The following is a 27648-nucleotide window of genomic DNA, read 5'->3' as shown; positions in this document are numbered from 1 at the left end:
GTAGAGTGGATGATCGCGCCATTGACTGGCCCTCGGCTATATATATATATAGCGGAGCGTGTGTGCGAAAAAAGGCGCGCGCATGAATGGATGCACCGCTCGCCGAGCCGGTGCCGAAGCGCGCGCGAGAGAGACGGCCTCAGTAGCGTGTCGAGCGTCGACGGAGTCGTTTCGCGCTGCAGCCTGCACCTCGGTTCACATGGAGCTTTACGCGCTCGAGGCCGAGATCGAGAGCAGCGGATGCGGAATCAGCGCTGGGAAGCCGAGACTCGGATCGACGTGAGTTTTTGTCTCTTCGCTCACCGATGTAATTGGTATACCTATACTCGAAACTGCCGGACTCGTTATCCGCAGTTCCGAACTTTAGCGACGCTAAGTTGACAATGTTCCGCAACCCGCTGAAAATCAATACAGCTGCAAAGTTACCGCAGATTGTTCCGTCGACTTTTGGACGAGGAAAAGCTCCTTGAAATCGCGTCGTTAAAGGGAGCAGATTTTTTTCGAGAAAGCCGCATCGGCCCGAATCTCTCTCTCTCGTACGGCGCTGACGCCCCTGCCCCATACCGGATATCGCGAGAGAAGAATAAGAGTCCTTAATCCCTGCACATAGCACGGCGGTCTCTAGGAAGTGGGTCAAACGATTATTGCGGATCGATAGTCGCAAGCGCGCGCGACCATCAGATCTCCCCCCCCCCTCTCTCTCTCGGCAGTCGCGAAGGCGCGCGTTACGGATTGACGAAATCGACAGCCTCACGTGTTGCGCGACGTTCTGGGAAATTCATCTTCTCCGTCTTTGACGGGATTTCGCGAGAGATGGTCACTAGCGCGCAAACACGAGCGAGCTCTGGATATTGGAAAATCTGCCGATATCGCTTTATCTCGCGCGCTGACTTTTCTTTGTGAGAAAGTCCAATAAAACGCGAGGAGATTACGCCGAACAAGCTTACGCGCTTTTAATTATTATCTGCCGTTTCTCTTTTCCAAAAAGCTCCCAACACATCGAGCGAGCCGAAGCGATCGAAATGTCTTTGCCGCACTTTAGTCTATTATCGCAAATTTATCGGCGTTATTCCGTCTTTCCCGAAAGCCAGAGTTCCTTTCTTCTTCCGACATAAATGTTCCTACTTATGGAATATCGCCTGTTGTACAATGTGTGCAACAACAGCATGATGTATTCGCTCGAAAGCAGGAGCGAAATTCGGAGCGCGAAACAAAATAAGTTGCATAACGAATGCGAGATCCTTCTCAGCTCTCTCTCTCTCTCACGAGTGCTATGCGCGCAGTCATCCGCACAATAAACCGCGGGAGGTATATAAAGGTATATACACGAGAGAATACGCGCGCACAGCAACTCGCTCGAGTCTAATAACCAATCAGCTGCAGCGAGAGCTTTGTCAGTATAGTACTGCAGACCGCGTTGTTGTTGGTTTATCAACTTTTTTATTCCCAGTCGATTCGAAATTCCCCATCTTAACGGATATTCGACGCGCGAGTGGATGCATGTCAGCAATTAACATTTTCCCGAAGTAGGTTAGAACAGTTTCGCCCCGCGGCGTACCTGCATTGTCTGCTGTATAGCTCTGCACGCAGCCGAGCGAGATTAAAATATTTCGACCGCGGCCAAGGCTGCCTAGCGATAAGGAGTCACGCTGATAATATATTTTCGACGCGTACAATGCGGCAAATCAATCAAGATATAGAGCGCGCGTTACAATGCATCACCGCGTGGAACTGCATATAGATAAAAGTGCGCATTATAGCTATAACAATCGATCCAAAGTTCGTATTTCAAGCACCGCGAGCAGCATCTCGCGCGACAACCTGGCCGCAAGTGGGGCCGAAAAACTCGTCGCCGTGATCACGGCGCGATAACGCGTAACACCCGCGTACAAAGGGCATGAACGCGAGACAAGCGGCGCTATATACAACCTCTCGGCGGCTTATACACAACCTGGCATGCTATCTAGCTATCAGCATCGGCACACGCATGCGGCACATGCGCGCGCAAAAAGCTCCAGCATCATCGTCAGAAGCCGCCGCAGCCGCTATCTAGTGTGCGCGCGCGAACGGATTGACACGATGAGTATCAGCAGCAGCTACTGCAGCTTGAGAAAGGGCCGGCGCGGTCGCGGCACTCGGGAGTAAAACTCGGCGAGTCGGGAATGCAGTGCAGCAGCAAGAAAGGGACGCCGCCGAGAAAGCCAGCCACGACTTGCCAGAGCTGCTTTGCGCCGCTGTGTTGTACGCGCCTGTCTGTGTGCGAGAGAGTGGAGCTGGAGAGGTAGGTAGGTTGTTGAGCCTTCGCTTGTACCTACTTACGGAGTCGTCTCGCTTCGCCGGTGCGGACTGTGTCTGTGTGTGTGAGAGAGAGAAAGAGGAGCCTCGCGCCAGCTCGAGAGATAACTGTAAAATGTCATCGGCGACGAATGTGTGTCATACTGGGCTAGTTTTCAGGCACGACGCTCTCCGCTCGCCGGATTCCTGCGTTACTTTGTAAATCTCCTCTCCTTCGCGTCTTCGCTCGCTCTGACAGTCTGTCTTCTTCTCTGCGCCGCTCCGCTTTGTGCCAGTGTCACCACTACCAGTCTCACCGTTGCCGCGCTGCCCTTGCCTAGATGCACTTCACCCTTGTCGCGCTTCTTGTGTGAGATTTCATTGTGTGTTGAATTATTCCTCTGCAGTCCTGCAGAGAAATAGAAGCGCTTGCTTTTGTTTACTTGCTTGACACCTCTGCTGGCATTGTTGCCAGTGCTCAGCCTCCAGGATTTATCTCAGCCTGCATCGCCAGCCTCCCAGTTGCATTGTTCAAACTTTTCATCAATGCCCCTATTTATAGAAACGGGAATAAGATTTCACGCTCTACCCACATTATATATGCAGCTAATCCAATAATTTTCCATTGTTTCCCAACTCATAATTGAATGCAGAGATGATACATCTTGATGCTCCAGCACTGGACTCCGTATCAATTTTCTTCATTTGAATAAATGCTTTTCTCTGCTTTCACTGACTACAGATAAAGATGGAGGGCTCAGAAATCACATTTCTTTTTCAATTTGGCTTGATACGAGACACTGTCTCGGTGGAGGCAGGCAGCTTGACATTAAAGTCCCTCAAGGAGTTTGCCTGCGATTTCATAAATACCAAGTGTCCTGACCATGGCTTGAGTCAACTCTTCGAAAGACTAATTCTTTTCAAACATGATTACAACTGCACCAATATTTTGCAACTCATTACAAACACAACTGAGGTCATCGATGAAACTTTGGTTGAAATTGTTATATCAGGTGAGTCATCACTATTTACATTCACATAAGTTTATGTTTTTATTAATAAAAATTCAAATTTCTCTCTTCCTCTAGCTCAAGTGCCAAGCGAACAGATTCCAATTCGACCACATGCACTGTCCGTACACTCTTATAAAGCGCCTACATTTTGCGATTTTTGTGGTGAAATGCTCTTTGGCCTTGTTCGACAAGGGCTCAAATGTGAAGGTGGGACTCGCAACAAATATATTCTTCTGCTCATGTTGTAGTACATCACGTTACAAGCTTTTCAAATTCTTTGCAGGATGCGGTATGAACTTTCACAAAAGATGCGTGGTAAAAGCTCCAAACAATTGTTCACAAGATGTGAGCCAGAGGCGAAGAAGCTCCACATTCCTAAATGTTCCAAGATCTCCTAGCCAAGGCTCTACCAGTAGTCTTACCAGTGCAAGCGATGATAACCACAGTGCTACTGTTACTCCAAATTCCAGCCAAAATAACAGTACTCTGGTACGTTTATTTAAAAAGCTTTAGATTTTAGAGATTCAATAAGAATAACAAATTCAGCGCAAATTATTTTGACGATAAATACTGGAGAAGAGACAATAAAGACAATTATTTTTTAAAATCAATCGTATTTTTTTCTAGGCCATCCCAAGCATCATCACTCCGAAACAATCTCGTTCGCCTTCCCTGGGTGGGCGGCCAGTTTGGGTCGAGCGCGAACTGGCGGCTCGCGTCAAAATCCCGCATACATTTGTAGTTCACACCTATACGCGCCCGACTGTCTGCGGATACTGTAAGAAATTGTTGCGAGGCTTGTTCAAGCAAGGCCTGCAATGCAAAGACTGTCAGTACAACGCTCACAAAAAATGCATTGAAAAAATACCTAAAGACTGTACAGGAGAGAATCCTGCAGATATCACGGGTGAATAGGGGAATCGTTTTAATTTGCATTGCTACTTGAGTCAGCTATAACAATAACATTTATTTTCATTATCAGGCAATGAGTACCCTGACAGTGGAGTTGGCAGCGAGCCAGAAGGTAGATGTGACGGCAGAAACGAAGAGGGAGACAATGACAGTGACACAGAATCTCCACCACCAGTTAGTCACATGCCGTTCATGTCAGATGACAATGGCAAAGTTAACGGGGACTATACTGTAAGCTGCTATAGTTAAATAAATTTAACATTCTTGATGAACTAATAGATTACAGACTGTTGCTCTGACATTTTTAGGATCACACACCTACGCGCGATGTATCTTCTGAAGATTTGGATAGATCACGACCAGCAAGGTAAAATACATAACGCTTATCAAACATTATTTTTAATAATTATTTTCGAAATAATCCATGTATGCGTTTATTAATTCTAGCTCTACACCCAGTAATAATATACCTTTGATGAGAATTGTTCAGAGTGTAAAGCATACCAAGAGACGAGGTTCGAAAGTATTGAAAGAAGGATGGATGGTACATTTCACAAATCGAGATCCTTCGGTAAGTGATTAAGGATAAAGAGTATGGAACAACGTTATGTTTGAATAAAAAAGTATTAATCGGATTTTGTATTTTTTTTTTTTTGCAGAGAAAAAGGCATTATTGGAGACTTGACACAAAAGCAATAACGTTGTTCCAAAGCGATACTGGATCGAAATATTATAAGGAGATTCCATTGTCTGAGATATTAGCAATTGAAACTGCCAGAACACCACATGCTGGTAAGCATCTATGTACGAATTTCTGACTATTTTTATTTACATTATCGCTATGATTTTGCTTCAGATACCATGCACTGTTTCGAGTTGAGAACGGCTAACATAGATTATTACGTTGGAGAGGATTTATCATATGGTAATGAGAGAGCTCAGTTGCCACCCCCGGAAAGCGGAGTTGGCGCTCATTTGGCCAGATCTTGGGAAACAAGCATTCGGCAAGCGCTGATGCCCGTCACAGGTGCTTCTTCCAGTACGTATCAAAAAGTTTTTACGATTCTTCTCTCACTTCCATTATATAATTTTCATTTATTTGTATTACCGTTTTTAGGTCAAGATTCCGACTCGACAGAACCAGAAGAAAACATCACAGACATGTCACAACTTTATCAGATTTTCCCTGATGAAGTTTTAGGATCCGGTCAGTTTGGAATTGTATACGGTGGAGTTCATCGCAAAACTTCGAGAACGGTCGCCATAAAAGTCATTGACAAACTTCGCTTTCCAACCAAACAAGAAGCCCAGTTAAAAAACGAAGTAGCTATCTTGCAAAACCTTTCGCACCAGGGCGTTGTGAATCTAGAAAGAATGTTCGAAACCCCGGAAAGGATTTTTGTCGTTATGGAGAAGCTGAAGGGCGATATGCTGGAAATGATATTGAGCTCCGAGAAGGGACGACTCAGTGAAAGAATCACGAAATTTTTGATTACCCAAATTCTCGTTGCGCTGAAGCACCTACACAGCAAAAATATAGTGCACTGTGATTTGAAGCCCGAAAATGTTTTACTAAGCAGCAATAGCGATTTCACTCAGGTGAAATTGTGCGATTTTGGCTTTGCCCGAATCATAGGAGAGAAGAGTTTCCGAAGAAGCGTCGTTGGTACGCCAGCGTACTTGGCGCCCGAAGTTTTGAGAAACAAAGGCTATAATCGTTCATTGGATATGTGGAGCGTCGGAGTTATAGTATATGTATCTTTGAGTGGAACTTTTCCATTTAACGAAGACGAAGACATCAATGAACAAATCCAAAATGCTGCCTTCATGTACCCTCCTAATCCATGGAAAGAAATTTCTTCTGACGGTAAACAACGATCATCTATTCTTTTTTATTTGTATACACAAAACTAGTTGAATTAATTTAATAATATCGTTTGCAGCTATCGATTTGATCAACAATTTGCTTCAAGTTAAACAGCGAAAACGCTTCTCCGTGGACAAGAGTTTGCTGCACTTTTGGTTACAAGTAAGTTTTTCTATTTTTGTATTAAAAGTTATGCACTCTTGGTAGACAACATTTTCGACACTCATCGATCTCGAAAGGATGAAGCGATCCCCATTCTCCCAGCTAAACACATACCCAAACAAACCAAAAATGAAACCCTCTTTCTTCTCTTTTTACAACCGCAAAAAGGATTACCAGACATGGTGCGACTTGCGCGAGCTGGAGACGCGCGTGGGCTGTCGCTATCTGACGCACGAAAGTGACGACGCGCGTTGGCTGGGCCAAGCAAGCAACAACAGTAACAGCAGCAGCAGTAGCAGCGACAACAGCAACGGGTCCAGCGCCGCAGTCGCCGAAAACGCATGACACCCCAAGCCTCCTGACAGCAACGATCTACAACCACCCCCGCCTCCGCTTAACAAGGGTTGGCTGCGCGCCGCCCGCGACATTCTGCGACGCTTCATTCGCGCTTGACCAAGTGGATACACCTAGGGAGGATATTTTTCCGCTTCCTCTTGTTCTTCCTCTACTTGCCGTTGCTTCATTCGTGCGCGAGGCTTTGCGAGAGGCCGCTGCGTTCGTTTGCGTCAGCTTGGTCCAAGCGAGAATAATGCTTCTGGGGTGAGACGTCTGGTTCGAGGGTATGGTGCGCGAGACTGCTGACTTGACAATTGGTTATTTGCAAGTTTTTTGCCATCTAGCAATAACTGTGGCAAAGCCAATTTGTTCAGTGAACGATCTTGCCTCTTTATTGAACTAGGTCGCCGTTGCCAAGATTCCCAAAAAAAAAAATATATATATATAATTTAAAAAAGCAGAAAAAATGTACCGCGCTTCAAACTCTTTGACCTTATACAGGTGAATTTTTATGCATTCTTCGGAAATGAGGTTCAATATGAATTTTCATGAATATAAGGCACCGTGTAGCCGACGAAGGTATTTATATTATATAACGTCAATATAGCTAGTATCGAGAAGATTCATCGGTGACATGACGCCAATACATAGGTTTGTTAAATAATGAATTTTACAATTTAAAATTTTGATATATAGACTCTGCCGTACGTTTTAAACTCAACCAACTGATTGATAATATTTTTTAAATATGTAAAACTATGAATTGTGGCGAGGAATGACAAAAGCGATCTCACGGTCGTCAAACTATTAAGGAACCACAAGAATAAATAACGTTTTTGGCATTTTACTAGAGTACCTACTATTTGTGCCACAGATTGAATATTCATTTTCAATCAAAACTCAGAAAAGTTTAGAGTAAATTTTCATCGAGTAAACGTGGGCAATGGGCGAAGATTGCAAATTCAACATAAATAATTGATCCTAGTACGTATACACGTTACGTATTTTATAATACAATATTACGACAATTTTATACATTATTGAGCTATTCCATTAAATCCGAGTGTTTATAATCGATCGATATAGCTGTATCAAGTTAAGAAAGGAAATAGGGGAACCAGTATAGAATAATCGTTAAACATTTATAATTCGTTGTAAGCCTTTTGGAGAAGCATGTGTCTTTTGCTACATTGTTTCGGTGACGCAGGATTGCGCAGATTCGTTTTGTGATAACGCAGTATTCAAATAATTTACAATTCGGCCCTATACATGTCGTTATTTTATCTAAGAAAAATTTACAAGATCATCAATTGACAAAAATGTAAACATTCCAAATGATTTTACGCACATGCTTCTGTCCTAGTTGTACCGGAGATGATACCGGAAATGGTGATGATGCGTGTACGAGTGAGAGTATTATTTTATATGCTTGAAACTTCAACTTGATTTCTTTCAATCGAACAAAACGAAAAATACGTTAATGACATACGATCGATTCTATTTTAACGCTCTAATGTATGTACATAAAATTAAAGGAAACCAAGAAGCCGAAGAAAATAACGCGTAAATGTGTACTGGATTTTGATATAGAAAATAGACCCTTCGATAAGGCCTTCGATTTTTTTTTTCGAACTAATAAATCACGTAACGATTTCAAGAGTTGAGAGGAACTCGGATTTTTCAAGATTTATTATAGTATAGGATGAATTAAACTTGCTTTTAACACCGATGAGGTAGTAGGGAGACCTCGAGTTAAGATTATAGGTAGACGTGCATTATTATATGCAAATGTATGCTCCGAAAAAAAATGAAAGAAAATGAGCATTGTTTCTAAAAGTTGTTTAAGGTGCATATATTTTTTGCGAGAATACCTGGCGTACGAGATAATATTATAGATGAGATAGCTGTACGGAAGGACACGTAACTTAAAAGTTTTTAATTAATCGAGAGTATCGATGATGAACTACTTGATACATACCGCATTTTTAGGATAAATAATCATACTTATTATATTAGCAAGATAATGTTCGAGTTATAGTTACTTGAGTTCTTATTATTAAGTTGAACAATTCCAAAATTTACGTATGTTAATGTATGTAATTGAAATTTTAAGATTTTTCGTCTCGATATTTTGTATTATTTTATTCGAAGAATCTCGATAAGTTTCTACAAAGAAAACGAAATAAGGCCCAAAATAACCAATGAAATTATTTAATATTTCTGGGTATGATACTGTTTTATTTTAATATTGAATGTGCACGTGTGACGTATCGAATTTTTTAAAAGTATACACTAATTATAGGAAAGATATGTTGCTCCACATACTTATATACGTTCTATTTTTATTTTTACAAACAAACATTATACACATGTTCATAAGCATAATATACACTCGTGAATACAATAAAATTGCAGTTGATACATTCCAATCTCTTTCGTTCCTTACACTAATGAAGACCAATTTTCTATCTACCGGTCTATCCCAAAATTCAAGTTTTTCCCATTTTATTTGTCTCGAGCATAAAAGTTCCACTTATATTGCACGTTTTCTTGTGACAGTTACAAACGTATGTATTTTAATGTTTGATTCACAAAAACTGTCGTTATCCACGTCGCATCTGCCTGATTTAAGATAAAAACTCGTGGAAAAATCTGAATCTGAATAAAGAGAACGATTTACTCGTTGACGGTGTGTAGAAAAAGTACCTATAGTATTAACGTACGTTATCTAAACACGATCACCGTTCAATATTTGGCTCAGAAATCGCACCGTGTACATAGTTGTTTTGAAAAAGTTGTTCATAATTATCATCATACACTATTTAACCGTCGACGTGATTACATGGATAAATTGATAAAGTTGATAATTAAAAAGAGTGTCTAGGGCAACGCTGTTATAAAAATACGTCTTTATATGTATATTATACATGTCCCACTTGAAGCCGACGAGACGACGCTTAAATACCCATAGTATTATTGCGAAGGGTGCGGAATACTGATTACGTATATTAATAACTGTATGATAAAGATTCGCTGTATAGATATAACGAAGAAAATAATTAGCGTTAAGACGGATTATAGAAAGAACAAAAAGTTTGTCGCCGAAGTATACGATAAATCTTGTGTCAAAGGAAGCGCAGCAGTATAGTAAGCTGTGTGTCGCACAAAGTTATAGGTGAAAGGAGTTTGTTGATGATCGGTATATAGCAGAGACGCGAAGGTACAAAGTGACAAACGTTTATTCTTTATGGAGGATGGCCTAATTAGATAGTTTAACGATCGATTTTACTACATATTATACTACTACACCGCATTATAAAATGTAGGATAGGTATGGATATAAATTATATTTAATAAACGAACATACTCGAGATCAACACTTTTGAGAGAATACGGGAGGCGTTTTTTCACCGACACCTTGAACATCGAATCAAATTATATATTATTTACTTACGCGGGCATATAACGCTTACAAATCTAACAGTATTATCTATAAGGTTGTTCAGATGACTATAATAATGCATACACGATGAAAAATGTACTCGTCTTTCTGTAAGGAGAGGCTGATGATGAAAAATAAAAACATTTTTTACTCTCGAAAAGCCTGTGTTGCACTCGTCGTCGTTCTTGGCATTAGCGTTATCTATATAAGCGTTGGAGAAGTATAAAACTAGCCGCTTGCATGGATTAGTTTAACGAGCTACCTTAACTTGGATCTCGAGAGCATTAACATTCCAATTAAACTTGGGCATTAATTGGCCTGCCTGACAATGGGAATGCGACATTGCCTCGCGCGTAACTCGCTTACACATATATAATATATATTAACTATAGTTAACAACATCGTGCGTCGATTTTCGAATTGCGCGCATCGGCGGGGTGAAAGTACAGCAGCGCGATTATCCCTTAAAAATCGAAACGAAATCGCCATCAGGCCGCGAACAAAGACTTTCTTCAAACAGCCGCGGGTTAATTTGCATAAACATTAACTATACGACATTGAATTAGAGTGATAAATGGCCTGCAGTTGTTATAACGTATATGCGTGTATCCGCGGGCGCGCTCGCTGCTCAATTTACGAACAACAGTTACGGCAAATGTGTTGCTCTTGGAGAGAAACGCGCTGTTCCTAAAATTTCTGTACCGTGACAAAATGTCAAGCGCGTGATACGCGTCTTCCGCCTCTGCGGCACATCACGCGCGCGCGCATTGTTATAGAGTAGAGTGTCCGCGCTTTGGCGGCGCGTACGAATGATAAATGCTCTCTCAAGTGCCCTATAACGACACTTTAGAAAGTTATTAGAATGTAGGCGGGCTAGATCGACTCTTCCGATAAGCGAGAACAAGCTCAAGGATAACAGTGAAATTAGAAAGGCAATAATTAATTAATAATTTTGAATAACTGTCAAACCAAGTATCACTGCGCCGCCGAAAGACGCGCGATTTTCGGAATGCCGTGTTAAAGTGCATCAAAGCAATTTCGTTTTTACCCGGCGAGGAGGATATTATGATTTCGTAGAGAGAGAGAGAGAGAGAGAGAGTTAAAATTGAATCCCGGCGCGAACAAGAAGGTCGAACTGGCGTTCCAGTCGGGAGAATTTCGAGCGCAAGCTCCACATTCGGCGCGGCGAGGCTGGCCATTAAAATGCCGCCGAGTTTTCGCGGGCTTTCGGAAAAATGGAAAGTCCGACTGCGGTGACGACTGGCACAGACGTAGGTAGAAGCCCCAGGAGCGCGATGTCCCGCTCGTTGATTTTCAAATTTTCAAGCGCGCTCGGACTGCCCTCGTCCACGATCCTAATGGCCGCGTAATCCCCTGGCGTGGATAATGAGCTTCGGAGTTGGCTCCCCTATACGTGTCCTAGAAGCTGTGGCGCTCGCTCGGCATCCTGTCTGCCGGTCCGCGGCTCAGTCTGACTTCCGAGCTGCCGCGACGATGTCATCGGTCATCTTGCCGCAGTGCTCCGTGCGTCTGAAGAGCATCAACAAGTTGTAGTAGAGCTGGCGCCATGAGCTTGGCGCTTCGGCTCGCGGCTCTCGGGCTTTTGCTCTTCGGTTCCGTCCAGCCCGAGTGGGTCGAGATCCCCCAGTTTTCCGACCAGCAGAAGGTCTACAGGCCGCCCCAGAAACCCAGCATTCATCATCATTCTCATCATCCTCATCATCAGCAGCAGCAGCAGCACAGCAGTGCCGATCGGTTCAGCCAGAAGGTCAGCTTTCATCAAGTAAGTGCAGTGCAGTTCTGTGCGCGATCGGTTATCTATTGTGCGAATTGCCACAAGTGCGTTAGGACGTCAAAACCGGCAGTGCTCTCTTTTTACAGCGATGGAAATTAATCGTAACGAGAAATGTTGCCGAGTTCGTCAGGCCGTAATTTTTTACTCTTAATTTGTCCTTCCCGAAAAGCGCCGAAAGCCGTGCTTTTTTCCACTCCCTTATTAAGCCCAACCCGCGTCCGACATTGGACGAATTCAAAAAAATTTCAATTCGTCCAGGAGATCGGTTTGCGCAACGTGAGCGGATTCCCCGGGAACCGGCGACGTCCCGCCTACTCCAGCAACGAACCTTCGCCAACGATAGCGACCTATACTACTGAGAGGCTCATCGGCAGCATCGTCGGCGAGGAGACGCATCTGCCCGAGACCGACGAAGGCGTCCAAGTGGAAACTTTCGAGGAAGAGGACAATATTAATCGGGTATATTTTCTTTGTTTTCTTTGAGCCATGAGATCGTTATCCTTCGAGTATACTTAAACAACGAACGATTCCTGCAGTTCGAGCAGCCGCCGATCGAGGACGATGAGGACGAGGACGTTAGAACGACGACGGAAGCGCTGGAGACCAGCACCGAAGCCACGACCGGCGACTCGTCGACGAGCCAACAAGCCGAGGAAGGCAATAAGGGATTCCTCGACTATCTTCCGATCGATCTTCTCAAGCGGGTCCACAAGACGCTCCAATCGCAACCGGCCACTCTCAAGGGCAAAATACGATTTTTGAAACTGTTCGAGCGGACTTTAGTCAGCGAAATCGGTAATTATATATTTACGCGAAACCTGCAGCGCGTTCGAGATAATCGATACCTACACGGAGCTGACGAGATTTTTTCCGCAGAATCGCGGTTAAGTGCTGCTCTCTCGCCCGCTCGAATGCCCAGAGACGCGAGAGGACACCACGAGTACCACGACGAGCACGAGCACGGGATTGGATTCCCTTCGTTGGAAGGGACACTCATGGCCATTTCGTTTCTGACCTTCGCCGTTTACTTGGTTAGATTAGTCATGGTAGGTCGATCCCTCGATATCGTATAATACACCTGCGCATATAATCGTGAATCCAATCGTATGCTGATAATCGGATACGTTTAACATTGATTTCGCAGATGCTCTTTCGAAGCGCGAACAACGGCAACGCGGCTCCAATATTTATCGGACGAAAGAGAAGATCGGTTGACCATTTTCCCGAAGAGACTGCCCGAATACTCGGCTATCTGGACTCGGCTCTACCGTCTCGCTATTGATTGGCATGACGATGTAAGAGCCGAAATTTCTAAAATGCGAAAGAACTCGCATGACAAGTTAATATACGACATTGTAACGTATACCTGCATCGATCAAGTAGAAATTAAAATTTATTCCTTTAAAACGAAATATACATGCTTATTGATATTTGCAAAAAAATTGTAAAAAATTATTGCACACCACTTTTCGGAGATATTTACTCATTATTATATATTTTTTATTGTAATATGTATATAGTATAGTTTATTGCGTATGCTATACGATATGATATAAAGGCAGCAATAATTATAACACTCAATCAATACAAAATTGAAACCAATTATTACGTTTCATTATTATACCTATACGCAGTTATGATCACGTACAAGTATTAATGTGCACATTCGCTCCCCAACATTTGCAAAAATTTCTTAATACCGCACATTATAATATGCTATACACAAAAGTAACTTTCACATCGGCATCTTTCTCAATGCTCATCCGAGTCTTAACGGGTTCGGAAGCTATATATCTGACGCACACACACACCCGCATACCTATACCTATATATATATATATATACACGCGCGCGCGCGACCCGTCAACGTCGTCTCCATAACTATTTCCACGTGAACGCACTCGCAGTTCAGTTTGCCGCCGCCCGCGCCGGTGCTAGAAATCTATCGAGTCGAGTACTTATCAAGCGGCTGTCATAGTGTCAGTGCGATAAGGTCAGCAAAAACTGTTCTCGCGATTTTTCGTTGCTCTGAGAAGAATAATGCAGCCCAGCGCAGCTAACCCCGTCGACTACTCGCTGGTCGAGAGTCTGGCGAAGAATCAACATCGTAAGGCCTACGACGGTGTCATTCAATATGGAACGGCAGGTTTTAGAACAAAGTACGTCGGATGACATTCTTTATCGGGTTTTATGGTTGCGCTTTCACTGTGCGGCTGTGAATACTTATTTGTTTTGTTTTTTGCCATGTCTGCGGGTTATATAGAATTTTTTCCGAGCTACTAGCCTGTTTCGGTTTTTAAATAATTGTATTTCATGATTAACGCAAGAACAATTAAAGTAAATTTACGTGCGAATGAATTGTGATTGCAAACTTTTTTCTAGGGCTGACATTCTTGATCATGTGCTCTTTCGAATGGGGCTCTTGACTGTTTTACGCTCACAAGTTAAAAAAGGTAATGCTTATATACTTATATCTTGCAAGCTTGAATATAATCTTTTGTCACTAGAGTGTACGATGTTCATTTTTATTATTTTTTTTTTTCAAGCTGCCATTGGCTTGATGATAACAGCCAGTCATAATCCAGAGGCTGATAATGGAGTCAAGCTTGTTGATCCTAATGGTGAGATGTTGGAGTCATCATGGGAAACTATTGCTACAAGACTTGCCAATGTCCAAGACAGCCAAGTTGTCTCAACTCTACAAGAAATTATCAAGGAACAAAATATTGACACAAGCTACCCTGCATCAGTCATTATTGGAAGAGATACTAGAAGTAGCAGTTTGCCGCTGTCCCAAGCAGCGGTAGAAGGAGTCAAGGCTATGAATGGCAATTTGAAGGATTTTGGAGTTGTCACTACCCCTCAGCTTCACTATGTAGTACACTGCACTAATACAAACGGAGCCTATGGAGTTCCTACAGTCGAGGGCTATTATGAAAAAATTAGTAAAGCTTTCAAGACAGCTGTTGGTGGCAAGAAAGATAATGACAAGTACATTGGTAAAGTGCAGATAGATGCTGCTAATGGAGTTGGTGCTCTTGCAGTGAAAGAATTCAAAAAGCAATTGTCTGATGTAATTGATATTCAAATTTATAATGATGGAAATGGACAGCTTAATCATATGGTATATTTCTATTAGTTCATGATAAAAGAAATTGATACTATTTGAAAAATGCTCTCTTTATATTGGTCGTGCAAAATTTTTAGTGTGGAGCTGATTATGTCAAGATACAACAAATTCCTCCAGTCAATGATCCACTGAAGCCTCTGGTAAGATCTGTCAGTATTGATGGGGATGCTGATAGAATTGTCTATTATTATACAGATGAGAATAATAAATTCCATCTTCTCGATGGAGACAGAATAGCTATTTTAGTTGCAGCTCATTTCAAAGAATTACTTGAAAAAAGTAACTTGGACTTGCAATTGGGATTAGTACAAACTGCTTATGCCAATGGGGGCTCAACAGCATATATCTCTGAAACTCTGGTAGGAAATGCTCGTTATTTTTCTATAATTTTTGCATTAATTTTTTATTTGAATTCAGAGAAATTTTTTTTCTTGGAATTATAATTATTTAATTGAATATATTTTTTTAATACGAAAAATATTAATAATTGATGAATGTATGATCGATAAAATAGATCGAAAATTGTGTGTGCGTGTGTGCGTGTGTGTCTGTGTATGCGCACGTATATATACCTATGTATATAGGTAGTACTGCACACTAACCACATCACATGGCATGGCACATGGCGGCTCAGCAGTTTGACACAGGTGGTCATCCAGTGCACACTGTGTAATTTTGTTTTTTTTTTCACTATTAATTTTCGAAATAGCTATGAGTTAGACATGTCTCGTGATGCGATATTTAATTTAAAATATCGAGCATTGTGTAGGTAGTTGATCAAGTACATACACAACTATTAAATAAAAAGTGACCCAAGTTTTAGGTTATGTTGACGAATCGTTACTTCAAGAACTTGGAAAAAATTTAATTAACGACCTGCAACTATTTTTCCAAGAAAATAAATATGGAATCAAAGGCTCTTATACGTGCCAAGTCACATGTAAAATACAAGTTAAGATCAACAGTATTATCTCAGTGTTCTCATCACCTTATTGCTGGACATAACAAAACTCAATCAAATCAGAACCAAAATGATGAATTTAGTGCACCATCCTTGTCTGAAATGTTTCAAGAATTTCCATACAATAGTGATCTTCCAAAACCACTTCTACCCCCAAGCAGAATCCAACGTGATTCTGTTAGAGAAGATTCATGTATGGAACTCATTAATTTAAAACACAAAATAAAAGATGATGTCAATAGATATTTAGAATTGTATAAAAAACATTGTACTACACTAGACCGAGACAAAAACAAAACTAGTCATACAATGCTGCCAAGATATGTGGCTACAACAGCAGAAATTCTGGAATGTGATCCAGATCCAGAATTTTCTGGGACTTACAACTGGTATTATACAGGTGGTACATTGAATGGTATTTTATACGATACAAGAAACATCTTGGTCTTCCCATATGCACAAGAGTTGATTGCACTGCCAGTATCATTAAACGATGTCTCATTATTTAAACCAGATTTTAAAAATGCTTCAAAAGTAGCCCTCAAACGAAATCCTTTTCAAATCGTATGTTCTACAGTAAATAATCATGGAAGAATCTTGACTAGGCATAAAAATGAATGCTGTGTGTACAATATTTTTAATATGGATAAAAAGAAATTGCAACTCTTAGAAATTGACAAACAACCGTCTGAAAGCTCGTATATTTCAGCTGATCTTGATCCAGCAAATGTAACTAGGTACTGCACAACAAGTATTAATAGAAGTATAACCATTTGGGATACAACTAAATTCAGAGGTATTTTAAGTGGAAAAGTTCCAGTCACAAGGTTCTTTGAAGATAGTTGGGCTTTTATAAAATATGATGAATGCAATACCAATATTATTAAATATGTAGATAGGCACTGTGTGCATTATTATGACTCCAGGTCTCCAATAGCAAGACCTGCTTTAACAATGTGTCCTAAAGAAAGCTTAGAAGACTGGGAATATCTTTCTTCATACATTGGGAGTTGTAAAAGTGAGTATTACTCTTATGTTGGTTCTAATCTCAGCTTGTGTCTATTAGACAGCAGGAATCCTAGTAGCACAGTTATTAAAAAATGGACTCACCTATTTAAAAGCAGTCCACTTTTCACTGATGTTTGCTTTAGAGAAAATAAAGAATTTGTAATTATTGCCAGTCAAATTCCTGGCGAAACAGCAATAATACTAAACAGTTGGAACTCCAGCGAAGAGCCTCCTGAATCTTACAGTACACCTTTCTCTCCTCCTAGTTGCATAGAGACTCTCATGGCATCACATTCTCAAGGAAAGTGTCTTAGTCCACAATTACAAAAGAGACTATCATTGTGTAATACTGGATGTATGGCAACTGTAGATACACCAAGTGGAGATGTCTTTCTTCTAACCCAAAATTCTGTAAATGACATTTTCTATCAAGGGATTGGACATCAAGAACAACTGGATCTTTATTCTCTAGAAAATTGCAAAGCTTTGTACAAGCTAAAAATATGGGAAAGAGAGGTTTTGAAAAACAGCTGTCATGATATTGTATCGCCACTTGTGGTAACACAAAGAACAAGCGCTAGAGACATGCTGAGAAACTTTACTAATCAGAAACTAAAATCTAGTGCCTATAATAATGAACCAGATGAACCATTCAATCATAATCCAAAATGGAAAAGATCTGTAGCAGAGCTCAATACGTATGTTGACATCTTTGCTCCAGAATTACTGGCTCCTTGGGAAATGTTGGCTGAAACTCCAATGGTTCCAATAACAGCAGCACCACATCAAAAAGTTCTTTCTTGGCTTGGTATGGCTGAGAAAAATCAAGAAGTGACAACTGGACCCAACACTAGTGACACACCTGTTGTTGTTGAAACTCAAGAGACTCATCATCAAGATCAAGATGTATTTATCACACATGACAGTGAATCTATACAACAGTTATTTTTACCAAAAGTCAAATCTCAGACTACACAAGGTGGAAAAAAGAAAAACAAACGTTCTCAATATGTTCCAGGATTTTAAATTTTATATGTAAATAATTCATGTCAAATTTTTTACTTCCAAGTATATTAGCTATGAAATTTCTCTGAATTTTAAATAAAAATTGTATTATTTGCATGTAAAAATATTTAAAATGCATGTACCTTTTATTAGAAAGTTCCTGTGGCTTGTGTACCAACTGGTGTAAAGCATTTACATCACAAGGCTCTTGAATTTGATATAGGAGTTTACTTTGAAGCAAATGGTCATGGTACTATTGTTTTCAAGGACTCAGCTGTTCAAATAATTCGTACTGCTGCCGATAATCCTAGGTAAATTTCTCAATTGATTTATAGTACAATGTACTGTTTTAATTGCATGTCTCGGAAATTCAAACTTTTTGTATTCTAGTTTATCAGAAAATCAACGAACAGCTGCTCACACTTTGAGTTCCATTATTGATGTGATTAATCAGACTGTTGGAGATGCCCTTAGCGATATGCTGTTAGTTGAGCTTATTTTGCGCGCCAAAGGATGGGATACTGTTGCCTGGGAAAAGAGTTACCGCGATCTTCCCAATAGACAAGTAAAGGTTAAAGTACAAGATAGGAATGCAATCACAACCACGGATGCGGAGAGGCGATGCGTTACACCAATGGGTTTGCAAGAAAAAATTGATGAAATCGTTGCTAAATATCCAAAAGGAAGATCTTTTGTCAGGTAGTTCTTGGAAATCTTGCATGATTTTATAATTTTTTTAATTTACTTCAAGATTAAAATGATTAATTTTACTACTTATAGACCATCTGGAACTGAAGACGTCGTGCGAGTCTATGCCGAATGTGACAGGATTGAAGACGTGGAAAAATTAGCTGCACAAGTATCAATAGCTGTTTTTGAATTGGCAGGAGGGATTGGAACAAAACCAGTAGTGCCATAAAGTATGCGTATTTTCACACCTGCTTGCTTTAACAATAGTAACTGGTACAAAAATTGTATTCATTTCAAAAAATGTGTGTTACAGCGGTTATCCATGCAAATTTTATCGCCTACTCTTATATTGTTTGTAAATAATTGGATTTTGCAATAGTAGATTATTTAGCAGAATTTTCTACAAAAAAATTGTTTGATATATATTACTGAGAAAAAAAATATTTTTATACTGTTAATACTAGAGCGATAATTTATAACTTTATAAATAAATAATTAAATTGTATAATATTTGAACGTTTTATCCAAAACCACATCTTATATGGTTACCTTTGTTGTTACACAGTAGGTATGACAACTGTATTGATTACTTGGAACTCCACTTATTTTCAAACCTCCTACAAAATAAAACAATGCCTGTTTTTTGAACGATATAACGTTAAAAAGTTTATAAAAATGTGGCAAGATAATCAAGTCAAGTTTGACGTTGCTCTTTCGTAAGTACTTAACAGTCACATTAATTTAATTATGTAAGAATTGGGTATCTATGTGAAAAATTGCTTCGGTTATGCATGGTTTCCGAAATAAAATCAATAAACAAGTAGATAACATTTTTTTAATTCGTTCCTTGATTAACCTTCGAGTGTTTCCGCGACGAGACTTAGTGGTAGATTAATTAGCATATTATTTGGATGAATGGGGGTACCACTATTTATCAACTCTTTATCACTCACGATTTCTATATAGGCTTATTTGGCTTCTACACTCTTCAAATTTGTATAATAAATTACATTTCATACATGATTTATATAATTTGTATAAATTTGTATTTGTGTGAGGGTTAATGTTGTTAAAGCCCGTTAAACTCGATTATTAAAACAAAAAAAAATGTTTCAAGGCAAATGGAAATGAGATTGGGCGAACATTTGATAGATAAACTTGAGATGGTAGAAGATACCAAAGGTAACGCAGGTGATCGTGGTCGCCTGTTAATAACAAACCTTCGCCTTATGTGGCATTCTATATCGTATCCACGAATCAATTTGAGTACGTTTATTTATTTATGCAATTTATTGTATTTAGTTTTGCAATTATCGTAATTAAAAGAAATATCTTGGATATTTCAGGCATCGGCTTTAACACGTTCGTTACCGTCACGACAAAAATAATCAACACAGTGCGTAGTACTTGATCCACTATATATCTTTTCAAGCCTTATAATTGAAATAAATGAGAATCATATTCCATATAATTCTAGATCTACGGAGGAACAACACAAGCTTTGTACATATTAACTTCGTATAGAAACTGCAGATATGAATTCTTATTTAGCAATTTGGATACACGAAGTTCTCGTCATTATACCTCAGTGATGGGTGTTCACAGAGCTTACATTTCATCAAAAATATATAGGGAAATGAAGTTAAGAGTAGGAATCATCCATGACAAGCGACTGACGCTGTTGCCGCAAGAAACAGTGCATGAAACATTACCAGGAGTGTGGAATTTATCGACTGAACAAGTAATGCTGATTTGAAAATAGAAAATTTTAATTATTAATTAACATAATTTATCGAAATTTTATGACAAATATATTTTTCTTGTTCAGGGAAATGTTGGAACTTTCATTGTTACTAACATAAGGATTGTTTGGTATGCTGATATGAATCAACAGTTTAATGTGTCCATGCCTTATCTAACAATAGCTAATGTGAGTTCAAAACAGTTGAAGAAAAATAATTATGTCCTCTTATATTCGTAATACAAATAGATTTGCAATTGCTTTTCGCAAAATTTTCAATCTTTTAATATTTCTAAACTTGTGTTGTAACCATATGCAATGTTTTTTTAGATAAATGTTAGATCTTCTAAATTTGGACCTACACTGGTGATAACAAGTACAGAATCATCTGGTTCTTATATTTTAGGATTTAGAGTCGATCCGATTGACAAACTTTATTCTTTACACAAAGAATTAGTTTCCCTTAATGCAGCCTATAACAAATCACCCATTTTCGGTGTGGAATATACATTTGAACATCAGGTAAAAAAAATCGGATGAAATAGTAAACTAAGCTCTTTCAATAAATATATACGTATGTGTATCAGAAATAGCAAATTAGACCATTTTATATACATTTTATAATTACAGTCAGTTCCTCAACCCGAATCAATTACCGAAAAATTCACTGAAATTGAATCATCTGAAGATGAAATATCAAACGTCTTTAATATGTATTTCTCGGAAGGAGGAGTTAACCAGAGAAAGCCAGTATTATCCAACAGCTTGGGACTTGCAACTGAAGAACCAAGAGAAGGAAGTACTTTGGAAATGCTATGGGAATTGCTTCCATCAACAAAGTAGCCGTGAAAAATTATTTGGGATGAATAATGTATATAAAATCTTTGTTTTTATCAATAAGAGAAAAAAAATCTATTACATCACGATATTAATATTTTTGTTTTCAGTACTCTCTCTCTTCTGTATAGTGCAAACTCTTTGATATGCATACATATATGTATGCATCAAGTATTTATACATATTTTTTTTTAATATTAACAGAGCTTAGCTTGGTCTACAAGTTGGATTATTCGAAGATTCTTGTTGATCTTCGTTGTCGTCGTGAGTGCTACCAGAGTTAAGCGAATATCTGTATCCCATATTGAAAAGCATTACCTCAAAGTGATCAGAGTTCATACGCATATAATTTGCTATCGCAGCTTCGTTTGAGTTTTCGACCTCCCAGACATTTACACTTCCGTCCTGCGAAAAATAAATTTGATTTAAATTAGATTGAAAGATTAATCGTGTTTAGCTTTAGATATACATTTTTATCCCCAATTTAATTACCTCAGGCATTGGACTCCACAATCTTATAACTGAATCTATACCACTAGTAGCCAATAGACAAGTTGACGGATGTGGCTGTAAACAGTTTACTATTCTTTGATCCCCTTTCAAAACTCGAGCAATATTTGTAGTATATCTATCCCAGATAAAGAAAGATCCATCATCCGAACCAGCAATGATGAACTGACCATCACTAGAATACAGAAATTAAAAGTAAGATAAATCCGGCTTATAATATAAATTTAGAAAAAGTTTTTCATGAAATAAATTATTATAATATAACTTTCTATATATAGTTGCTTACTCTCCAAAGAAGTTGGCTTCTTTTATATCCGTAATCGTATTACAGTGTCCGCACAGTCTTAATTTAAAATCAATCGCATTTTTTCGCCATTCTTTCTCATTATCGGAAATCCTTGTTTCAGACAGCGACTTAGTTGTAGACGAAACTTTACAAGTATTGATTGCCTCATTTATATCTTTTCTCAAAGTTTTACATGCAGATGCGTTAGCGTGTTGAGGGAATTTTTCCTTAAAGTTTTCCATCACAATATGTGCTTCCTGTGCTAGATTTAAATCAAACAAGCATCTAGCCAGCCTATAGTGAGCTTTAATATGTTCTGAATCAAGCGATAATGTCGTTCGGCAATCACGTAATGCTGCGTAGCGATCTCCACCCCTTAAATAAAAATAAATATGTATGATTAATGATTAAGCGTGTCTTTTCATAAATTCATAATTAGTAAACAAACAAAAATTTTACCATGCTCTTTTCATATAGGTAGCGGCTCTGTTACCATAAAGTTTTGCTGAATATGGACACAAGCTAATGGCTTCGTTATATAATGTAATGGCATTGGCATAGCGCTCCTCCTCAAAAGCTTTATTGGCCTATTAAAATAACAATTGAAGATTATGCTTTTATAATTGAAGTATATCTTCATATTATGATTACGAAATTCTTACCTTTAGCTGCAGCTCTTCAACTTCGGGACTAAACTCTGAAATATTTAATGCCGACATGTCTTTTAAAACTATTGGAGCACGATTATCTTCTACACAAGGATCATTGCAGCCTTGGTCCCCCGTATTCGTTTCTGATGAAACAAAAAAACAAAGTTATTCAATGATGTGAAGCTTTTATTCAGTGGAGATTAAAAAAATATAGCGATTTATTACCCAGCTCAACAGGAACTATAAAACTTCTTGAATTTCCATGATTATTGATGTCAAATAGATAAATATGTTCTCCACCCATATTGACTAGTAATTCATTTCCATCGTCGTTGAACGTCACATAGGTGCTCGAAAATCTTTTACAGCTATCGCGATTTCTTAAATGACCTGGGGAACCAATTGATATTATTATACTCCGTGAACATTTGACCATGCTGTGCATTTTTTCTCATAGTGTTATAAGTTATGCTGATTAATGATATCGGATTCAACGAAATGCCATACAATTATAAACCTTGTCATGCAATGAATTTTTCTTTTTTCAATAATTTAGAGATAAGATTTGCTATCCAACTTTTAAAAACAATTAAGACAGCTTTAAAAACTTGTATTTAAAAATAATTTCCGGGTAATTAAAAATGTCAAGGATTCTTGCGCCATGTCACTAGTATTCCTATAATGCTTGACCTTAAGGTAAATGTTTACTTAAGAAACGAAGAAAAGTATTATTTTACCTGCAATAAAGTACCGAGCACAACCAAACGGTACGCTATCGTCTAAATCTCCTTTGTTAAGCCAGATAGCATTCGACGTTAGTCTCTGCAAAATATTATTGGAACATTTATTGTCTCTCTTGACAAAATTGTTCAATGTAAAATGATTATTAAGTAACCTGCTGAAGCTTGATCATTCTGCGATCGTACATGCGCACGTAGGCATCGTTGGCGCCTACCGCGATGAGCTCGGGTCTGCGTGGGTTCACGTTGATGCACTTGGCTTCGACGACGCGGCCTGCGTGTTGAGTAAGGTTGACGACAACATTGCGCTGCTCGCTTTTCTTGCAAGAGTGCGGTAAGCGCAGATCATACTGCATTATCAAACCATCTTCAGAAGCACTCCAAAAAAGAAAGGGTACACTTGGTGCTGTGGCTACGCGCTTGACTCTTCCCAAGTGGCAGTTGCACACCAACAGTGTGTCCGAAATTGAGATGTCATGCACACAGATCTTGTGGTCGCCTGCACCGGTCACCAGAATAGAGTCATTTGATTTTGGCATAAACTGAAATGGTTTGAAGAATCAGCACTAGTTTTTTAGCACTCCCAATTTTTGAATTTAAGAAAGGTCTAGTTTGTTAATGTAAATACCTTGACTGTAAAAATATTTCCACCATGGCCAGTTTGTAGTTTTAGTTTCTTCTCATAGCGAAATGGATTCCACAATATGACATGCATGTCGTCAGATGCTGAGGCCAGGGTTCTGCAAGTTAAACGGTATTTAATAGGTCTGAAAAATTTATTGTTTCAATTATTGAAATATTTGAAAATTTCATTTACTAACGTGCCACTTTCATTCCACTCCAAACAATTGACGCAACCTTCATGTCCTTCTAGCTCTGTTTTCAGTCCCAATCTTCTTAATAAATTTGACGTGACTTTGAGCTTACGTCCAACTTGCCTTGCTGTTGATTCCTACAACAACAAAAAAAGCAACAAGATAACTGGTGCTGTTATAACTTGTTGTAATCATTATAGCTTGATAACTTGATTGGAAGAAAAAGCTAGTGACCTGTATTTCTCTTTGCCTAACCAGGTCCATAACCCTGGCTTCGGGCTTCTTCTTTATAAACATTTCCATCTTCAATTCATGGAAAATTTACGTTATCCTCTGGGCAGCCACATCTGATGTCCTGAAAAATTATATAATACATTTGTTGTTCCTCGCAGGCAGGGAGATTGACAGTAAATAACCATCTGACAAGTTACACATATGGCCTAGCACAGTACTAACCTAATCCTGAAAAAACAACAATAATAGCCACTTTTCATCTGAAAATATCATATTCACTAAGTGCACCTAATAAATATCCGTCCCACCCTCTCAAGCGTGGCTTTGTTTCGACTCGAGAGAATAACATGCACCAGGAAAAAAAAGAATCGTTGTGTGCGCTCCCGCAGACACACAAGACACAACTTTCACTCGCAATGTTTATGAATCCGCAGGCGCGAGTAAAAAACAAACAAGTCTGGAGGGGATATTTGTACGACGTCACGTTAGACGTCTGAAAATGGACTATGGACTGGAACAGTTTACATCAGTGGTCATCTCTGGTAAGTTATATATTGGAGCATCTACAACTATACACAATGCGTTCCGTTCCCCGGGGAACGTAATACGTTAATAATATTATACTATAATGAATATATCTATAGACATCAATCTATATAAAAGGTAAAGGGAGATCACGATATATAATAGTATATAGCATCGAGTAGAATCCAAACATGGGCTAATTCAGAGCGTAATCATAAATTTCATTTGAATTAGTGAAAAACTTGAAAGGGCATCTATGAATCATAGGTCATATAGGACTGATAGGCACGCAGTTCGCCTGTATAAGTATTATTTATTTATTTAAAAATTACACGTGCTAAAAAGCCCTTTACAATATGAAAGGAAATTATGCGTAAAACTAAAACGCTACAAAGTATTAGTCGAGAATAGAGGCCATAGTGAAATAAAGGAAGCTATTGCAGCGTCTGATGATGGTTGAACCATCAGAAGCTGGTAAGTACGCGTGTGTGTGTGTGTGTGTGTGTAGGTATATATACAGGAGAGGGAGAAAGACGTAATACGCGCGCGTCAAGTTCGTTATTTAGTCTGCTCTGATTTGATATTTGAAAGTATAAATAAAATGAATGGCTGTGTGTTGGATAGCGTATTTTTTAAATATTTAACATTTTTTTATTCTACTTGGCCTTGCGAAATAGCCGTTAAAATTCTTGTGACAATTCACTTGCAAGAAAAGCCCTTGGTTCGTTAATCGTTAGTTGGCTATATAAGGTTAAGAAATTCCCGCCATCAATTTTAAGATTTATATCTAAGAAAATATAACATTTAATAAGTACTGGAACGTGGAGAAACAAGACAAAACATATTCTTGATTTTCAAATAAAAACACAAGTGACATAATGAAGTTGACGTGCAATGTAGAGGTCTACAACAGGTTGGCAAATCTTGCACCAAATATTGCAAGAAGAAAGCCTCAACGATCATGTTTGGCTATTGGAAGGCAATCTGTAAAAAATCAAGAGATTCATTTGTTATTGCAAACTCCCACGAATAAAAATGGAACCAAGTACAAGGTATTTATCAAAGCATTTAATATTCAAAATTTTAATTCTCCATTCAATGATGTATCTTTCATTATAGGTTGACAATAATATAGAAAAAGTTTTCACAAGATGCATAAATGAAGGAAAAGCAACAATAAGACTCAAAGAACCACCTCATGACATAAACATAAGCTGTGATCCAATACAACTAAAAAGTTTTCTTCACGTATTAAAGCTGGGACTTTCCAAGAAACTTGATCCAGCAGTTTTGACTTTGTCAAATCTTAATCCAAAACCTATCAAAGCTCCTCCAAAAACTAAAATTGTTATCAAGCAAACTTCAGAATATCCAGTACTCCAGGGATTTCCAAGGACAACCGAAGAACTCTGTCTTGCAGGTCTGCAGAGAAAATCCTTTGATCGTCAAATTTTGAAATTACAAAGTTTGAGGATTTTAAATTTATCAGACAATAATATAACAAGTCTACCTCGAGAATTGGGAACACTTGCAAAATTGCAGGAATTAAACGTTTCGGGCAATCAATTGGGAAAAGGTCCAATTTCTAAATGGTCGTGGCTCAGTTGTAGCAATATAGCCAAGAATTTACGTTTGTTGAATTTAAGCAATAACCAGGTATTATATATAATTATCATAAAATATTGCTTATTATATAACGGAAATGATGGTATAACAACTCATAACAACTCATTTATTTTACAGATGTCTCAAGTTCCTGAACAGATCAATAAACTGGGTGGTTTAGTGACATTGTATCTGGACAACAATTTATTCTCTTATTTACCCCCTGGTATTGGGAGTTTAAACAGACTGAAATTTCTATATTTAGCAAAAAATAATCTTTCTCATTTGCCAGGAAGTATGAGAAATCTAAGACTCTTTGAATTGAATGTGTGTGACAATAAGTTTGATAATAATGCCAACAAAACATTGTCTGTTTGTAACATAAAAGTACCCAGTCTTGTAGATTGGGCTGCCCGAGTAGTTCTCCAGTCAAGGTTGGTCAATTTAAAAAATTTCTTTATGTCCATCATATCACCAGGATGAGTAATTATTTATGCATTAATTTGATTTCAGAACATTTTATGATGCAAGTATAATTCCATACACCTTGATCCAGTATTTGGATAAAGCAAAATACTGCATGTGTGGAGCACCATGTTTTGATTGTTTTATTAGAAGATTCATGTCCATGAATTTATCCCTCATTACACAAAGTTTCAAATTTTCTGGCACCGCAGGAAATGATATTCTTTTTGACTGTTACTTCTGCTCTATTAGATGTGTTAGGAAATTTAAGGGTTTTTGAAAAACTAGATTATTTTTCTTGACACTTTATTTTATAGCTATAATTTATTGTGTGATAATCGATGCAAGTTTTCAAGCATAAAGTGATAGAATAATATTAGTTGTAAATATAATAGCTTAAACAAATAATTTGTATACTAGGACTATTTTTGTAATATATTTGATATTTAATAATAAAATAAGTTGATCGTTTGATAAAAGTTATCCATCTTGTGATTTGATCATCAATTAGATAATTATTTATTCTCGTATATACTTTACACGCAGTGAATAAATCTAGTTACGAAAATTTCCATACTTGTATTTTATTTCAATTGCATAAAATTAAATTTGTACATTGCAATTTTAATTTAAAAAAAACGCCTT

General features: G+C 38.5%; 6 protein-coding genes across 15 annotated transcripts; 5 read left to right on the top strand and 1 right to left on the bottom strand.

Moving 5' to 3' along the window:
- Positions 1–117: 117 nt before the first annotated feature.
- Positions 118–10166, top strand: LOC100117481 (serine/threonine-protein kinase D1). Of its 5 annotated transcripts, none has more exons than XM_003424097.5 (13): positions 118–279; positions 3017–3287; positions 3363–3494; positions 3571–3776; positions 3915–4194; positions 4270–4430; positions 4508–4566; positions 4647–4770; positions 4859–4991; positions 5056–5238; positions 5317–6066; positions 6143–6228; positions 6397–10166. In XM_003424097.5, exons 1-13 carry the CDS (start codon positions 241–243, stop codon positions 6571–6573), a joined length of 2601 nt encoding a protein of 866 aa, XP_003424145.1. In that variant the 5' UTR covers positions 118–240; the 3' UTR covers positions 6574–10166. The 5 variants fall into 5 exon arrangements, with proteins under 5 accessions (XP_003424145.1, XP_032453436.1, XP_032453435.1 ...); XM_032597545.1 differs by lacking the exon at positions 118–279 and adding an exon at positions 319–2281; XM_032597544.1 differs by lacking the exon at positions 118–279 and adding an exon at positions 319–2285.
- A 433-nt stretch (positions 10167–10599) lies between these two features.
- Positions 10600–13397, top strand: LOC100678141. The gene is made up of 5 exons (XM_008218147.4): positions 10600–11789; positions 12060–12260; positions 12338–12596; positions 12678–12847; positions 12946–13397. Exons 1-5 carry the CDS (start codon positions 11574–11576, stop codon positions 13081–13083), a joined length of 984 nt encoding a protein of 327 aa, XP_008216369.1. The 5' UTR covers positions 10600–11573; the 3' UTR covers positions 13084–13397.
- Positions 13398–13645: 248 nt separating this feature from the next.
- On the top strand, positions 13646–19418 carry LOC100117559 (phosphoacetylglucosamine mutase). 3 transcript variants are annotated; one of them, XR_004344669.1, is made up of 8 exons: positions 13646–13960; positions 14184–14254; positions 14348–14925; positions 15009–15290; positions 15749–17935; positions 18059–18216; positions 18296–18604; positions 18686–18914. XR_004344669.1 is itself a non-coding variant. In XM_016982017.3 (8 exons), the coding sequence occupies exons 1-7, from the start codon at positions 13842–13844 to the stop codon at positions 18822–18824; spliced, it is 1656 nt and encodes a 551-aa protein (XP_016837506.1). In that variant the 5' UTR covers positions 13669–13841; the 3' UTR covers position 18825; positions 19161–19418. The 3 variants fall into 3 exon arrangements, 2 of the variants coding, with proteins under 2 accessions (XP_016837506.1, XP_016837507.1); XM_016982017.3 differs by lacking the exon at positions 15749–17935 and adding an exon at positions 19161–19418 and having other exon boundaries at positions 13669–13960; positions 18686–18825; XM_016982018.2 differs by lacking the exon at positions 15749–17935 and having other exon boundaries at positions 13669–13960; positions 18686–18825; positions 18909–19103.
- Positions 19161–21858, top strand: LOC100117600 (Bardet-Biedl syndrome 5 protein homolog). 2 transcript variants are annotated; one of them, XM_032597572.1, is made up of 8 exons: positions 19161–19311; positions 19713–19861; positions 19942–19991; positions 20073–20336; positions 20424–20525; positions 20667–20858; positions 20967–21207; positions 21284–21858. In XM_032597572.1, exons 1-7 carry the CDS (start codon positions 19166–19168, stop codon positions 21177–21179), a joined length of 1116 nt encoding a protein of 371 aa, XP_032453463.1. In that variant the 5' UTR covers positions 19161–19165; the 3' UTR covers positions 21180–21207; positions 21284–21858. The 2 variants fall into 2 exon arrangements, with proteins under 2 accessions (XP_032453463.1, XP_016837513.1); XM_016982024.2 differs by lacking the exon at positions 21284–21858 and having other exon boundaries at positions 20967–21262.
- LOC100117642 (WD and tetratricopeptide repeats protein 1) lies at positions 19871–25002 on the bottom strand. The gene is made up of 12 exons (XM_001601768.6): positions 24631–25002; positions 24409–24529; positions 24181–24311; positions 23988–24099; positions 23515–23901; positions 23357–23441; positions 22845–23009; positions 22632–22762; positions 22429–22556; positions 21970–22344; positions 21666–21858; positions 19871–21578 (listed from the first exon to the last, which is right to left on the bottom strand). The coding sequence occupies exons 2-12, from the start codon at positions 24475–24477 to the stop codon at positions 21381–21383; spliced, it is 1974 nt and encodes a 657-aa protein (XP_001601818.1). The 5' UTR covers positions 24478–24529; positions 24631–25002; the 3' UTR covers positions 19871–21380.
- LOC100117682 (leucine-rich repeat protein 1) lies at positions 24957–27486 on the top strand. 3 transcript variants are annotated; one of them, XM_016982020.3, is made up of 5 exons: positions 24957–25407; positions 25611–25985; positions 26053–26589; positions 26677–26972; positions 27052–27486. In XM_016982020.3, the coding sequence occupies exons 2-5, from the start codon at positions 25812–25814 to the stop codon at positions 27281–27283; spliced, it is 1239 nt and encodes a 412-aa protein (XP_016837509.1). In that variant the 5' UTR covers positions 24957–25407; positions 25611–25811; the 3' UTR covers positions 27284–27486. The 3 variants fall into 3 exon arrangements, with proteins under 3 accessions (XP_016837509.1, XP_032453442.1, XP_016837510.1); XM_032597551.1 differs by having other exon boundaries at positions 24959–25071; positions 25746–25985; XM_016982021.3 differs by having other exon boundaries at positions 25087–25407; positions 25746–25985.
- The last annotated feature ends 162 nt before the right edge of the window (positions 27487–27648 follow it).

Source organism: Nasonia vitripennis, chromosome 2, assembly GCF_009193385.2.
Source record: "Nasonia vitripennis strain AsymCx chromosome 2, Nvit_psr_1.1, whole genome shotgun sequence".
NCBI lineage: Eukaryota > Metazoa > Arthropoda > Insecta > Hymenoptera > Pteromalidae > Nasonia > Nasonia vitripennis.
Note: the sequence above shows the minus strand (reverse complement) of the source record. Positions and strands in the feature narration are given on the sequence as shown.